General features: G+C 50.0%; 1 protein-coding gene across 23 annotated transcripts in view; it reads right to left on the minus strand.

Annotated features, from left to right (window-relative positions):
• Positions 1–230: 230 nt before the first annotated feature.
• The window catches only part of NCOR2 (nuclear receptor corepressor 2), a 336,324-nt gene continuing 322,052 nt past the window's right edge, over positions 231–14,502 (minus strand). For 13 of the 23 annotated variants that reach the window (XM_019486693.2, XM_019486694.2, XM_019486692.2 and 10 more), the window contains 5 exons: positions 13,176–13,229; positions 12,402–12,560; positions 10,288–10,521; positions 7,930–8,109; positions 231–7,325 (listed from right to left, as the gene is read on the minus strand). In XM_019486693.2, coding sequence (XP_019342238.2) covers positions 7,150–7,325; positions 7,930–8,109; positions 10,288–10,521; positions 12,402–12,560; positions 13,176–13,229 — 803 coding nt within the window. In that variant the 3' untranslated portion in view covers positions 231–7,149. The remainder of the gene's footprint in view (positions 7,326–7,929; positions 8,110–10,287; positions 10,522–12,401; positions 12,561–13,175; positions 13,230–14,502) is intronic. The other 10 variants (XM_019486705.2, XM_019486704.2, XM_019486701.2 and 7 more) reach the window with 5 other exon arrangements.

Here is a 14,502-nt window from a genome sequence, read left to right on the forward strand (position 1 = left end):
GGTGCACGCGGGTCTCCCCGAACTCCCTGCAAGCTTCTCACCGCTACTGAGCTTAAACGCATAAGAATCAGAGGAGAGCTCTATTTTGCTGGCAACAAGCTTTTTTTTTTTTTTCTTTTTTTTTTCTTTTTTTTTATTATTTAAACAGTAAGGCAGTGTTCGGACACTGCTACCCACAACGCTTGCTAGTGGGCACGTTGAGCAAAATAACAGTGAACAAAAACTTCACCTTCAGTAGAAGAAAACCAACCCTTTATAGCAAGCTGCATAAATATTTACAACTCGTCAGTTCTATATACAGTCCGTTCTATCATACATCTCACTTCAAAACAGCTATGCACAATTTGGTTGTACAAAAGATAGATTTTCCCCCCTTGTACTGTTCAAACAATAAATTGTCCATTTATCTTTTTGTTTTGTTTGTACAAATTACAAAGTTGCTAACACTAACTTCAAACTCTTGGTTGTTTTGTCTTGTTTTTCCTCTTTAAACAGTTTAACATAACTTCCATTGTTGATTGCACGATCAATAGAAATCATAGCAGGTAGCACAAAGACATGTCACTAAAAACCGACAGATTATGCGGACAGTTTAGTATGAAGGATGTCTTTCCTTTAAGCTATCACAGACAGCGCTCAGTGCTCATCTTGTATGGAAGCGGCAGTCAACGGATTTGCGAGTTGAAATTTGGGCAGGCTGTAATGCAGCTGATGTGTCAAAATCCTGCATGTCGGATCAGTACGTGCATGGGTAAGCGCCACTGCATCAGTGGAGGCACATGTGAAATGGGTGTGCAGGCGTGTATTTCCAAATGCACATGGATATGGAGAGAGATGCATACACAGAACCTGGGAGAGCATGTACGCATGCACACGTAGGCACACACACACAATGTACAGTATATTTGGGCACACACACACACACACACACGGAGAATGTACAGTATATCTGGGCACACGGAAGTGCCGCCTTTGAAGGCGTTCTGAAATCCTGTTGTGGAATGTACATGAAGCCTTATTCACAGACACGGGAGAGCATGCCATTCCCCTGGACTCAAAGACACCGGTGTGGACGAGCAAGAACACGTCAGGTGGACACCACAAGAAATGACTGGAGCAATTCCACTGTCTCTCATGCGCGCTGTACTCCCAAGGCCCAGTGCAAATGTCTCACAGCCAGAGACATTAGCTATCCTTAGCAAAACCCAACCCTCGTCAAGGGCTGCAATACAGAACACCCTGCAAAGCTATGGGGTGAACTACTGACTTTGCATAAAGCCTTTTTATAAAGGATCAGTCCCTTGTGCCAGGAGGAGCACTGAGGATGAGACTGAGGGAGGATTAAAGTAGGGAGGGAGGGTCTCGCGCTGAAATCCCAGGGAATGCAATAGCTGCTTGCTTGAACTTTGTGCAACCGCCCCCTCATCCTATAACATGGAAATACAGCGTCCCGCCACTACAGGGGCCGCACGAGGAAAGGGACTGCAATATGCTCCAGTAACTTACTGCGGCACCCTTCTTTTCCATGTTGCCCGATCCCAGAGACCCTTCACTTGCTCATGCAGGACAGTCAACAATATTTTGATTTCCATTAATTCATTACACCAGGAGGCAAGCTGGCCCGAGGGCAGGAACTCGAATCAAATGCATGTAAGCACTCAGCGGGCATTCTGATCCCTCCCCCATACTGACAGGTTTAAGAGAAAACAGCCTGTTTTGGACAAGATCTAGCTCAGGTCCATCCCCACCTCACTGAGTCCATTTGGTGCCCTGTTGGCCAAATATCATGCGAATGAGACGGGACGTGACCCAATGTCCGAGGAAGTCTGAGGAAGTGGAAGTTTCACCGCTAACTTTGCTAGGTTAGGATTGCTAAAATAAAGCATTGCATGGAGTTACCATGAGCTGCAGTTACCCAGAGCGCACGTGTTTCTACCCACCCGCCTCAAAGCAAGCAAGCCCGGCTCTGCTAGGCTCCGTGGTGCCGTATGTTCCTCGCACAACGGGCGCGCGGTATCGTTGTAGGCACGTGCGGCTACTGGAGGTTTTTTCAGTTGTTTCTTGTAACGCAACAAGCTTTTGGTTTTGGCCTTTAGTGAAGTATTTCCTGGAGGCGGGTGGGTGGGGTGAGGCTGGAGTGCAGCACCCAGGGCATGACACCCAGGGCGGGTCCTGGGTAAGGGGCATTTTTTGCTATGAAAAACATTTGCTGCCTTCCAAAAAACAACGGGACCAGACACCCGCTTTGGCCAGAACAATCAAACCAGACTGTCGCAGAACAAGGCTGAGATGGGGAGCACTGGAGACCCTGCTGCCTTCCTCCAACTGGCCTGTGAAAGGCCGCCTGTAGATGTGAGATGTGCCTGCTGGCTTTCAGGTCTGCCGCGGGACTGTGGGGGTACTGAGGTTTTGATTTCTCCTCATTCTGCATGATCTGCTAGGCAGAGCAGTGGCAGTGTACATCATGAAACATGACTTCCTTTGAGCGCTGGGCCCCGTTTCGTGGAACCCGTGCAAGTCCCCAGCCCAGCTGCTTGCTATGGTTAAGAAAAGAGGCACTGTCACATACTTAGCGGTTTAATACAGACATCCCTTCTGACTGAACACAGATTTCTCATTTCAGTTTCCTGCAAGGACTGGGGCAGGACTGAACGCTGTTCAGTTCCCAGCAGATGAAGCCCCTTTCCCAACTTTGATGGCAGAAGCCCCTTCCCCAGCTGGCACATATTGAACTTCTCTGCACACTGAATGGCCTGAGGATGCCTCTTTCCCTTGGCGGGCACCTCCTCAGACCTGGGTAGCAGGGTCTACACACTGTTCCTCTTGTGCAGGTAAAATATTTCAGTCTCTAGCTGGGCCAGTTTGGCCTCAGCACTAATCAAACAAGGAAATTCTTGTATCTGGAGGAGAACGGGACAGTAAGCTTGAATCTGAAAGGCTACTGGCAAATCCTTCCACCCCTCCGAGCAGTGGGCTAGCTTGCCCTAGGATATTTGGCCTCCATCCCTTGCAATGAGTGTGTACGCCTAACCATTTGTGGCTTCCCTTGTCCAGTATAAATGCAACATGTCCTGGATATCCATCCATAGAAGATGAGCACTGATTTACAAAACCCAAAAGAACGAGAACAGTTGCACAAATGCTCAAAGATTTTTTTTTTTAAACATCCTCACCCAGGGTCTTGTTTTTTTTTTCTTTTTTGTTGCTGCTTGGCTTTCATTTGAAATAATCCCAGGGCTGTTCGTACGCGATGCAGTGAGCTTGCCTCCCAGCCCCGGCAAATGTATACAGGTTGGTGAAGCTGCAACGCGACTCATCACTTGGCATGCAGTAAATGCTGGGAAAAAGAAAGACCAACGACTGAAGACTTACCACGTACTTAAGGCTTTGAAAGAAAGGCTTACTCTGCTTCCAAAGGTCTTGGACTTCTGGTGCCATTTCACTTGTCAAATGGCCCAAAGTCAATGATGGCCAGTGCCGAATAGGGAAGGGGCTGCACCTCCCTCCAAAATCTTCATTTCAAGGAGATGCAACGTATGAACTCTTGCATGGACAAGCGGCTATGGTGGAGGTGGCCAAAGCTTGCTGCTGGGAATTGCCAACTGCACCAGAAGGGAGGATTTTCTAGGGTCTCCCTCCTCATATGAGATATTTTCCCTTTCTCTTTTTAGCATAACAGGGCTGGATGCACAGGATCACAGTTACCCAGCTTGTCAAGAATAACTGCAAAGAGGTGATAAAGGCATTGCACATTCACATGGACCAAAATTAAGTTGCCTGTCCCCTCAGTCCCTGCCATGTTGTCTTTTAACCCTCTGCTTGGCAAACGTTCCCTTCTTCTTGTTGACAGAAGAGCCCCTGAAATCGGGCCCAGACCTTCTACTTTGATGACTATGGGAATATCTATGTGGCATGTGCATCGTTCCTGGCAGCGCTGTCCTCAAGTGTCCTGAGCTGCTCTGCATAGGCTGCCTAGTCAAGTAGCCACCTTTGCAGGGAGCTAATTAAACACTTAGAGTGGCGATGTTAATCAGCCGGCCCCCAGGCTAATGAGCCTGCCCACAACTGTGGCTGCACCACTTGGGTTGAAAGAGCTAACTCAATGTGCTTGAGGATGCAGCCGTCAGAGATAGCAAGTTAGCCATGCCTAAAGTTTTTTTCCCTTGGACATGGATAACTGCGCATAAGGCCTTGAAGAGTGTGTGTGGCAAGGGAGCAGGGCCAAAGGGAGGAAGCCACACGTTGGGTCTCACCATTTGCTTTCCATCGAGCAATCTATTATCGGCATGTCTGCTGCGGGAGGGAAAGAGGAGGGCGGCTTCTGCCAGAAAGGCTGGCTGAGATGTACAAACCCTGAAGGGCTTACGTGCCCAGCTTCCATGGAAAACCAATGTTAGCTGAGTGCCTCATCCCTTAGGACCCCGTTGAAGCGCCCCGATTACAGCATACCCCTCATTTGTCCCTTCCCAATTGCTGCCTCCTGGAACCGGCTCTCTCCAGGCAGAGAAGCCCAGTTCCTCCTCCTGTCTTAGCGCTAGGTCTGAAGCAGAAGGCCTCCCCTGCTGGCACTGCAAGGCCGGATCCTGGAGGCATTGGAAAGTCTCTGTGCGGACATCCCAGCGGGGAGCTCGAGCTGCACGTGTAACCTGCTGAGCAAAGTTCCACGTTTGGAGACCCGCTTCTCTCTCCTAGTTGGCACAAGCGGCCAGTGTACAGCTGAAGTCCAATCCAACACAGGCTGACAAAGCCTGAATCCCTCATGCAAAGAGAAAGAAAAGCTACAAGGAAATGTCCAAGACTAGGGCTGGTCAAAAGAAAGGGGAATATTCCTCGAGAGAAGCCTGTACTTTTGTTTTTTCCTTATAAAAATACATCTAACTCCAAAATACTTCTTCACCGGGCAATAAAGCCAGGTCAAGAAACAGGATAGGTTTTTGGTGAGTATGCCTGTCCATTTCTCACTGGCAAACTGCGACATTTTTTTAACCAGTTCTATCCCAGATGCTGCACCTGGCTACATGCCTTTATGATGGTGTATTTAAAAATAAAGGAGTTAGGAGAAAGGCAGGTGGGTGGATGGATTTGGATTTTACCCAGTAAAATTCCCTGTTTCTTTATCAAGAATGTCAGCTTTATCAACTCTACTTCTGAGCTACAGAGCGCCGTCACTCGAAGTAGCGCTGGGGAACCAAAACCACTGGAAATGTTTTGTGCGTTTAAAAAAAGAAAGTGCAACAGAAAAGACGCAAACATGGATGAACATTAAAAAAAACACCTGTACATTGTAGAAAACAGACAAGAAAAATATAACCAAACCCAAACAACAAACGCCATCTTATCTTTCTGTTGCTTTGAAATCAGATTCGTCCTTGGAACACTGTAGGGGAAAAAAATAACCATTGATAGTTTGACGATATGATCCTCTTTCTTTGACAAGCTCTTATCAAATGAGAACGATTTTGTAACACTGCAGGTGTTTGTTTCAGCAGGCAACGGAAGAGGCAGAAAGTCTGTGTCCTGGTCTTTTTTCCTTTAGCATATAGAACGCAAAGCATTTAATACATTTTTTTTTGTGCCTTTTTTCCCCCCAGAGCAAGAGAGCAGAAGTGAATGAAAAAAGTCTAATATTTTTGTTCTTTAACCATGTAACTGCAGATATGATCCAACATCATGGAATGAAAAATAACGTAGAGCACTCAGAAAAATACAATAAAAACCATCTTTAAGTTTCTTGTGAGTTCCCTCCTGACTTCAGGCCCACCCTCAACCTCCCCTACTGCCGGGATCTCCTGCAAGGCTCTCTTGAGATCTCCAAGCTGGAGAATAAACCTCTGTGACTAGAATAAGATCCCTCTTGCATTAGGAACAGCATGTGTAATAATGAGGAGTCCCTACAGTTGTGGCAATATCTTTTTAAAACTAAGTTAATACATTCTACTGACTTATGGATGACTTTGACGGATCAATGTTACCATTTTACATTTCCATACAATGGACAAACTCATCAAAGCCTGCACGTAATAACAGAACCTCTTTTACAGCACGTAATACTGTTTCAAGTCCTTTCGTAAAACATCTTGACATAATTCACTGAAGGTATCAAAAATATACCCTGTAGACCAATACATCATTTACAATTGCCTTTTCTTGCCATTCAGAAAACAATGCACTTAAAGCAACAAGTCCCTTCTGCAGAGAGCGCATCATGACATGGGAAATCTCTTTCCATTACAATCCGAACCCAAGATTTCGTTCTCCAAAGGAATTTTTAAATGGATCCTCGACTCACTCTCCCCATCCCCTTCCAGCACCGTGCATTCGTTTACAACTTTCCGGTGCCCGATGAGTCGAAAGTGCTGCTGGGCAAGTAAACCTCATGCCGAAGGTGCATGAAGACCATCCAAATCAGCAAGAGAAGTAGGAAATTTCTCAAAATTTCATTTCCCTCCACCCTGCCACAAAAGATTACGTATTTCAGTGACACAGCCTGTGTGCTGGGAAACCCTTGGAATGGCTTGGAGGTTGGGGAAGGGGAGTCGGATCCTACTTCAAGTACTGAATAGCAGGCAGCATGAGTGTGCAGGCAGAGCATACGCTCCATGGGTGTACACACATGCATATGGTATATGCGTGCGTGCACACATGCCCAAGCACACGTACTGTGCTCCCAAGAACAATGGGGCTTTCCTTGTTCTCATCAAAGCGAAAGAACACAACTGGAGCACTGGGTGGTATCCCCTGAGTAAACCACTGAGAATTCAGTGATCGATTGTATCCTACAGAGCTGCTCTAGGGCAGGGCGCAGCCGTCCCACTCCCTCCCCTGCCACCATCATCCCAATCAGCTGTTTGTGGACTGTGTCTCAAGCTCATGGACCATTTCATGACGACACTGGTACTGGAAAGAGAACGAGGCTGGGGTCCATCTGTCTGTCTTATTAAGGCTTTAGACTGAAGATGATTCAGAAATTTCCAGGCGTGAGAACAAATAAAATAAAATTGAGTGACTGGACAAAGCGCTGCTCCCGCTTCTTGGCTTGCAGGGTCAGTGCGGATGGCTCCCAGGACTGATATGGTCAGAGTTCACCCTGGCCAGCTTGCTTACCCACGTGGTTGGTTGCTTGGTTGGCTGTTATTCCTCCGCTCTCTTTCATTCACTGTCTGAAAGTGTCTCGTACTGTGAGCAGAGCAGGGGCTTGGGCTCTTCCTCCCAGGTGTGGTGCTGGCTGTTGGGGTTCCCTTGTGGAATGGATGTTGGCGGCGTGGCTGTCACCACGCCAGTTGGAAGCCTCATTGTTAGTGGGTTGTATGGAAATGGCGTTGAACCTGAATCAAGACAGAAGAGCAGCTCAGTGGTGCCTGAAAAGGAACTCGCATGCCAGTCTTTCCTCTCCAGGCCTGATCCTACCCAGAGCGCTCCAATACTGCCATCTGGTTCACCAAAACCGGGAAGCTCCACTGATACTGGAGCAGCAGGGACTGCGAGTCATGAGCTGACGATCTTGCGAGGTCCCTTCCAGCCCTAATGTCTATGAAACCTATGGGTGAGGTATTCTGGCAGAACTGCATGGGGCTTAGGACTGGAGTAGCAGAGAAAGCTGTAATTCAAGATTGGGGTGCATCAACAGGGCAAAGGGTGCATCAATGGGGCAACCCAGGACTGGGTAAGATGGGGCCAGTTGTGCGAGTGTGGGCTGTGAATTTTCCAGCCCTGGTACCACGGACATGGCTGGTGCCATTGACTGTTTTGCTTTTATGGCTGCCCTGCTCCCCCTGCTCATACTTCTTACTCCTGAGTTCTACCAACCAGTAGCGTTCCCAACGGGAAGGGTTGGCCAACACGTTTGAAGGGAGTTATCCCGCCATGTGGCCGCTGCTCTACCTGGCCAACGGTGGAGCCACAGGGACCTAAATGGGAATGCGACATTACCTGTGGATGAAGGCCTGTCCTCCCAGACCCGATTGGTTAGAGGTGTCCTCCTGTTACAGTCCCCCTCAGAATGAACGGAAGAAACAGACGGCGGCCTCTCTCCGGAGGACAGGCCCGGCGCTGGAGACTTGGCCTTGCGGCTGTTCGGTCTGGCAGCCATCTTTGGCTTCCCTCCTCCTCCTACAAAGAGAAGCACCCCACTGGTCAAGCGGCTCCCTGGAGACACGGGACACAAGGTCAAGGCTTCCAGAAGCGACTTGCAATTTGGGACACCCAGCCAGAGATGCCTTAAAAGGGCCTGGTTTCAGAGGCAGGTACTGGGCACTTCCTGAAAGTCTGGCTGCATTAAAGGGTCTCAGGCTGAGCCCATAAAATCACCAGTCGCTTCTGCAGACCTTGACCTGGGCACATCTTAGAAGCTCAGAATGGCATATGCATCAGTAATGGAAAAGGAAGATTAGTGACCGCTAGCCTCCGCAGTGAGCTTTTCCACGGGAAATGAAAGAGCGCAGTCCTATGCATTTCCCAGCCAGCCTTTTGTTTTTGCGGGTTACGCACGGGCACCTCTATTGAGGACGCTCTGTTAGCCAGCTTTCAACTACTTAACAAGCCTGACAACCTCACAACTCTCATCTGGAAAGAAGTTACTGCAGCTGCAATGGAAAGAAACTAGAAGGGCAGAAATCATTTCCCCGTTCACAGCCCGTGACCCCTCAGATTTCAAGGGGTTGGTTCAAATTGGTTTCTTTTTCCCATTTAGTCCCCACCCTGCTCCCCAGCCCTGCTCCCATGAAGCAAGCTGCAGCAGCTTCTGTCCAGTACACCAACTGGGTGCTTGAATGCGACTTGTGTCATGACTCGGCAGCCCGTTTGCTTGCTGGCTTGGCTGGGAAGGTTTTTCTGCAAGGAGCAGAAGAGCTTTGCTTGCACACCTGGCTCCACCTGTCCTCCTCACCAGACATGCGAGTGTGTATGGGCACCTCCCCTCCTATCCTTAGGGTCTAGATGGCTTGGTGAATTCCCAATATTGGGTGCTAGTTAAGGATAACTAAGCTTGGAGCCCAGCTCTCCCCCTAGCCTACTAGGGGACCTGTGCTTGTAACTACTACTACTGTAATGGCCCAAGCAGATGGCAAGTCACCTGCTGCTGGGGGACAGGGGGGTGGAGCAGTCATCCCCTCACCCCCCTGCCCCTCTTGCTGATCCGACCCCCCCCCTCCCCATGTTTCTGAAAAGCCCTGGGAGGACCAGGGGGATGCCTGGCGCATGGTGCTGTAACACTCGCCCAACTCTGAAGCCAGGCAGGAGGTCTGATTCATGGCATGTAGTGGGATGAGCCATGCTACCTGGGGCAGCTTAGCCGACAGCTGCCCCTCCTGTGAGCCAGCACAAAAGGGCTGAGTAACAGGCAGCCTCAGGCCTGGGCAACACCTGAAAGAAGAGGCTGGGAGGACAGGCAAGCTGGACAGCCGGAGAAAACGTTGGGAGTTACAGCAGCAGTGACAGATCGACGTGGATGAGAGCAGGTGCCTCTCTCCGGGGAAGCGGCTAATTCCCAGTGGGGAAAGCCGTGTGGGCGATGCATGGCAACCCGCTCTCCATGACAGCCCGCTGCATCGCCACGGTGGGCACTGCCTCTGTCCTGATGAGAACGCGCTGCGTTGCCTCCCACCCTCAGGACGCCAAGGCTGGGGGCAAACGGGATGCTTTCCTGCCTCCGTGCATCACAATCCCTAACAGCCACCAGATCCCTTCTCTGATCCCTGCTCTGGGGAGTGTGTGTCTGCGTGTGTATTTCTACCACCAGAAGCAGCCTCATCTAACTCCACATCTCTCACAGGGAAACACGCTATTAGGCCCCAGTTCAGCCAAGCACCGAGGACCTTGCCCAAGCCCCACTGATAACAACCCAAGCTTCAAACCGAAGCCAGGAGCACCGCAAACAAGCTCTCTGGCTTTGCTGAACTGAGGCCTTTGCTTGGACTTCGTGCTTTAGAAGGAAAACCTTTCAGCACAGAGTGTTTTGGTGTCTTTCTTCTTCCATACACCTTCTTGCACATCATAAGGGAAAGGAGATTAAAAAAAGGGGAAAGATCAAATACACCAAGAGCGCAGTCAGTGTTTTAGAGAAAGCAGCAGCGCCTTCCAGACTATGACATGGAAACAACGAGGATTCCAGGATTAATTGGCCAATTCACAAAGCTCAAAGCACGAGGGGGGCAGGGGGGGGGCGGGGGGATAATAATAAATCAAAACCCACAAAGGATTAAAAAATAAGAGAGAGCGAAAAAGAGAGAGAAAGAGAGAGAGAGAGGAATTAATGACACTGAGACAGCAAAGGAGGAAAGGGCTGCAGACCTGGCATAGAGCGCATGTCCTCATTCCGTCCGTCAGCAGCAGTTATGGGCATAGCAGCAGGTGCGCTTGCACTGGCATTCAGAGAGTTAAAAGCATTGGCATTGGCACTGAGAGGCGAGCGCTCTTCCCACTGTTCGTCATATTTACCCATTAGGGCCTTCCTAATTATTGCCTCCAACCCCATGTTGGTACTGGAATTTTCTTGAACCGACTGGCTTCTACAACTGATTAGCCCTGGGAGATACGGAAGGGGGGAGAGGAGAGATGGGGGGTGGGAGATGGGTCGAAGGGAACCAAATGAGAAGAAAGATTGGGGGAGGGAGAGGGAAGGGGGAAGAAAGGAGACAAAGGAAGAAACAAACAGTCAGCACATTCTTGCAAAGCAACAAACGTCGTCATCTTGTTCTTTAAGCTCTGCAGGGCGCACCAGCCCTCCGCCCCGACCCGCCCCAGGGCTCGGTGGGAGCTGGTGTGCGTGCGTGTGTGTGCGTGTGCGGGGGAGGAATCAAAGTTGCCCCCTGATTTTGGTTTCCAGGGTCCTGAACATGAATGAGGGCTCCCAAACTAAAGGGGAGAGAAGGGGACTTCCAGCTGGGCCTGTGACTTAAAAGACTCCTCATTCAGTACAAAAGGGTTGTGGCAGGGTGGTGGAGAAATTTAACATTAAAAAAATAGCTATGCAGAGGGCCTGGCAGATGCCCTGGGGACTGAGGAAGATCTGGTTCAGCTGGAGGCACAAGTGTCTCGGGGGACAAGGAACGACAGCCGAATTCAACTGTGCACCCTGCTGTTCTGGGCGCACACACGCGGGAGAGGGGCCTGCCGGAGAGCTCTGCTAGTCCTCTTCTGGGGTTGGTCCATCCTGAGTGTGGGGGAGAGGGGGAAGAGGCAGCCAGGAGGAGGACATCCTTCAGTCTCTCCTTGTGCTGAGGAATTCCTTCCCGGTCCCCACCCCCAGTCCCAGTCTGGAGTCTGCTGCCCGCAGGGCGGAGGCCCCCACATCTAGGGTTCAGAGGTCTTTAGAAAACAGGCTGCAGAGACGGAGTGGCATGTCGGAGTGATTGTGAGTCGTCAGAAGCCATGCAGTTATGGTGCAGCGCCGCACAGGGACCAAGGGTCAGCCACACGGCCATCATTCCCAACGCGCCGGTTACAGGAAACGAGCAAGGGCAAAAACACAGACATGAAGGTACGAACTCCTCCCATGCCCCCCTAGTCCCCAGCCCCAGGCCTGGGGCCACGTTCACCCCCCCCTCTCAGATCAGCTCCCTCAGCACCATGTGGATGGCTGGCTTTCTGAGTCAGGAACCTGCAGCTCCGGGACCTGCTTCTGGTATACATTATCTCCCTCTTTGGAAAGGAAGCACACTACCACAAGCCAACTTTAACCAGAGGGGAGACCATTTCTAGAGGTCTCCCCTCTGTCGCCCGTACAACCTCTTGTCTAACCCTGTAGCTGCCTGCGACACAGCGGTCTTTAGGATGCACAAAATGCAGGTCTGGGTCACAGCCAGTGGGACCCCCTGGTCTGGCTATCAGCAGAAGTCAGCAAAACGGCTGCGAAGGGCTCAAAGTGCGACTCTTTTGTCACCACCTCCCTCTGCCAACACATAACTCTTAAAGGAAAGCTTTTCTAAGGTGCCTCTTCCATGCAGATGCCACAGGAGCCTCTTCCATGCAGATGCCACAGAAACTTGCTGCTTACACTGAGCCCTTGGATCGGGGGTTTAAAAACAAGTGGAAGGGGCTGGGAAGAGATGGCAGGCAGGAGCCCAGCTTTCCAGCAATGCAATGCAAGGAGGTGCCACAAGTAACATGTCAAACCTCCACCGTGCAGTGGAGCTGGGTGAAACTGCAACCACCAAAACAGTAGGTTCCTTCTCCTGTTGCTGAACAGCAACTGCTTCTGGGCTCAATCCTGTCTTATGTGCATTCCCAGAGAAACGCTACTGTCGCCAGCACTCCTACACCGGGGAGTCAGCTGAGAAAACGACGTTCCTCTATGCTTTGGTTTGAGACAGAGAGAAAATGAATAACTCTGGATAACTAGGGGAGCGCGGAGTAATATAAATGTGTGTGTCTAAAGTGCATTACGCATATGAACACTCTGCTACCTGGGGAAGTAGGCATCATGGTATTTGTAGAGACACATATCTGAGCTGGAAAGAGGCAAGCCTTTATGGAAAGAGGTCCAACAGGGCTGCAACTGAAGCCTGGACAATCCCTGGAGAGACGATCCTTTTGGGAAGCCCAGTCCCACTGGCTCCTCTCCGCTGTAATCAAGAGGGTTTTTAGATTCCATATGAGCAAGCTGCACTGTCAGCAGGATGAGAAGGGGTAATACTATCCAGGGATGAAAGCCTTTCCCTGTCGCTACAGAATACATTGATGCCACCTGCACTGACTCCCATCTCCCCTGTGCACTGCACAGGACAGGATATTGTACACCTCAGTAAGAGGATGCTACCCCTCCGTCCTGTCCTGCCATCTCCCACTCTCAGCATGACATCCTGCCTTATTATCTTTCCAGCCTCTCGATGTTGTGCGCACCATTAGAACTTCTTCCCTGTTGGTGGCCCAAGGTCTCAGACCAACCTGAGAGACCACGGGTCAAGGTCATCTCTGCTGGAAGGTTTTACTTCTCCCCAAAAATTCTGAGAAATTCAAGGCTTTAAAAAGAACTGGCCTTTGACGTGTCCAGCTCTGCAGTGCCATTCCCAAAGCAGGAATGACAGTGTGTACATATTCCTCTATCACGCCAAACCTCTACCGGGTCCCAGTGCCAAAAGACTCCTGAATCAGCTGAATCTCCTCTTCATCTCCCGTGAATTCTGCGCAGAGTGTATGGGAGTGCAGGAGGTAGGATAAGGATATGCCGTGACAGTTACCTGTTCCGGTAATCGCTGGCATGTTGAAAATCTCTGTCCCGGGTTGCCCAACATCTGGAGGAAGACAAAGAAATCCTTCAGTATGAAAAGCAGTATGCAGCAGTGAACTTCAGGGGGAGCTTTTCATTTCATTCAGAGGGACTTCCCTTCCTGAACCCAAAAGGATGTCAGTATATGTGACATGAGGCTGGAGGTCCACATTTAATTACACAGAATAACAAAACCTCGGGCCAGGCTTGAGTGAAGGGTGGATAAGATGAGGAATGATGCTTTAGGACTAACAATCCATCCTCCTCCCTATTTTTATAGCAAGGCTTTCTTGGGAAACACAGCTCTGAAATCAGGGGCCTCCAAGACCTGACCGGTCCACTTGAAAGCAGATGTTCTCCCACTGTGGTCCAAAAACCTTTAAGGGCCTTTCCAGATGGCAAGTAGTAGAGACTTGGGAAATTTGATACCTTGAGAGAATGCATCTTACCAAGTGGGCCAGGGACTCAGAGCATCAACCACAGGCTGAATATAAACCCTTTGACAATGCTGCAGACCTCCACACAGCCCTGCTGATGCCCTCAGCTCCTTCCCCCACTCCAGCATCATGCCTCTGGGGAGTTAAGCTGGGGTAACAAAGCCTCTGCCCTGCCTGTGGAGTCACCAAGGTCTCGAGCTCTCATTTCCCTCGAACAGCGTTTTATTCCACAGACGCAGCGGTGGGGGTGGGGAGGGGACTCTGAGTCAATATTTTCCCTCTTAGCCGAGCTGTTTGGCTTGGGTATCACTTTCCTTGGAATAACAGCCTGTCTCATCAAACAGAAGGCGTTTCCTATTTCTGTCTATTTTCCCCCGATAAGGAAAGGAGCGGAAGGTCATGGAGTGCAGTTACACATCCCTGCAGGGCCATAACAATACAGTTGGATCATGGCAACGTCTTACATGGGGCGAGACAGCTCAGCCCCTCTTATCCATTGCAGCTGCTGTAAGATGGATTCAAATTGAATTAGTATCGACTGTACAATGCTGGGGCTAAATTAAATTATGATCCTATCTACTCTATTAGTGCTTAATGAAGGCAGGGGATGAATTTCTAATACCAGTCAGCCCGGCTGCTTTTTCAGGGCTGTACCAATATTGATGCAGGGATTAAAGTCGCCTTCTGACAGAGGCATCTTCAGGAAGCAGAACCCTTCCCGCTTGGACGCTCATTAAAATGTCAATTGCTCTTAAGCCTCCTCTGTTCTCTGCTTGTTATTCTGTGCGGGTGAACGGGGCAGGATTGACAGCTGGGGAAGACAGAGGCCCAACTGGCTGGAGCACAAGCTTCTTCCAGTTG

The sequence above is a fragment of the Alligator mississippiensis genome, chromosome 10 (assembly GCF_030867095.1).
Source record: "Alligator mississippiensis isolate rAllMis1 chromosome 10, rAllMis1, whole genome shotgun sequence".
Lineage (NCBI taxonomy): Eukaryota > Metazoa > Chordata > Crocodylia > Alligatoridae > Alligator > Alligator mississippiensis.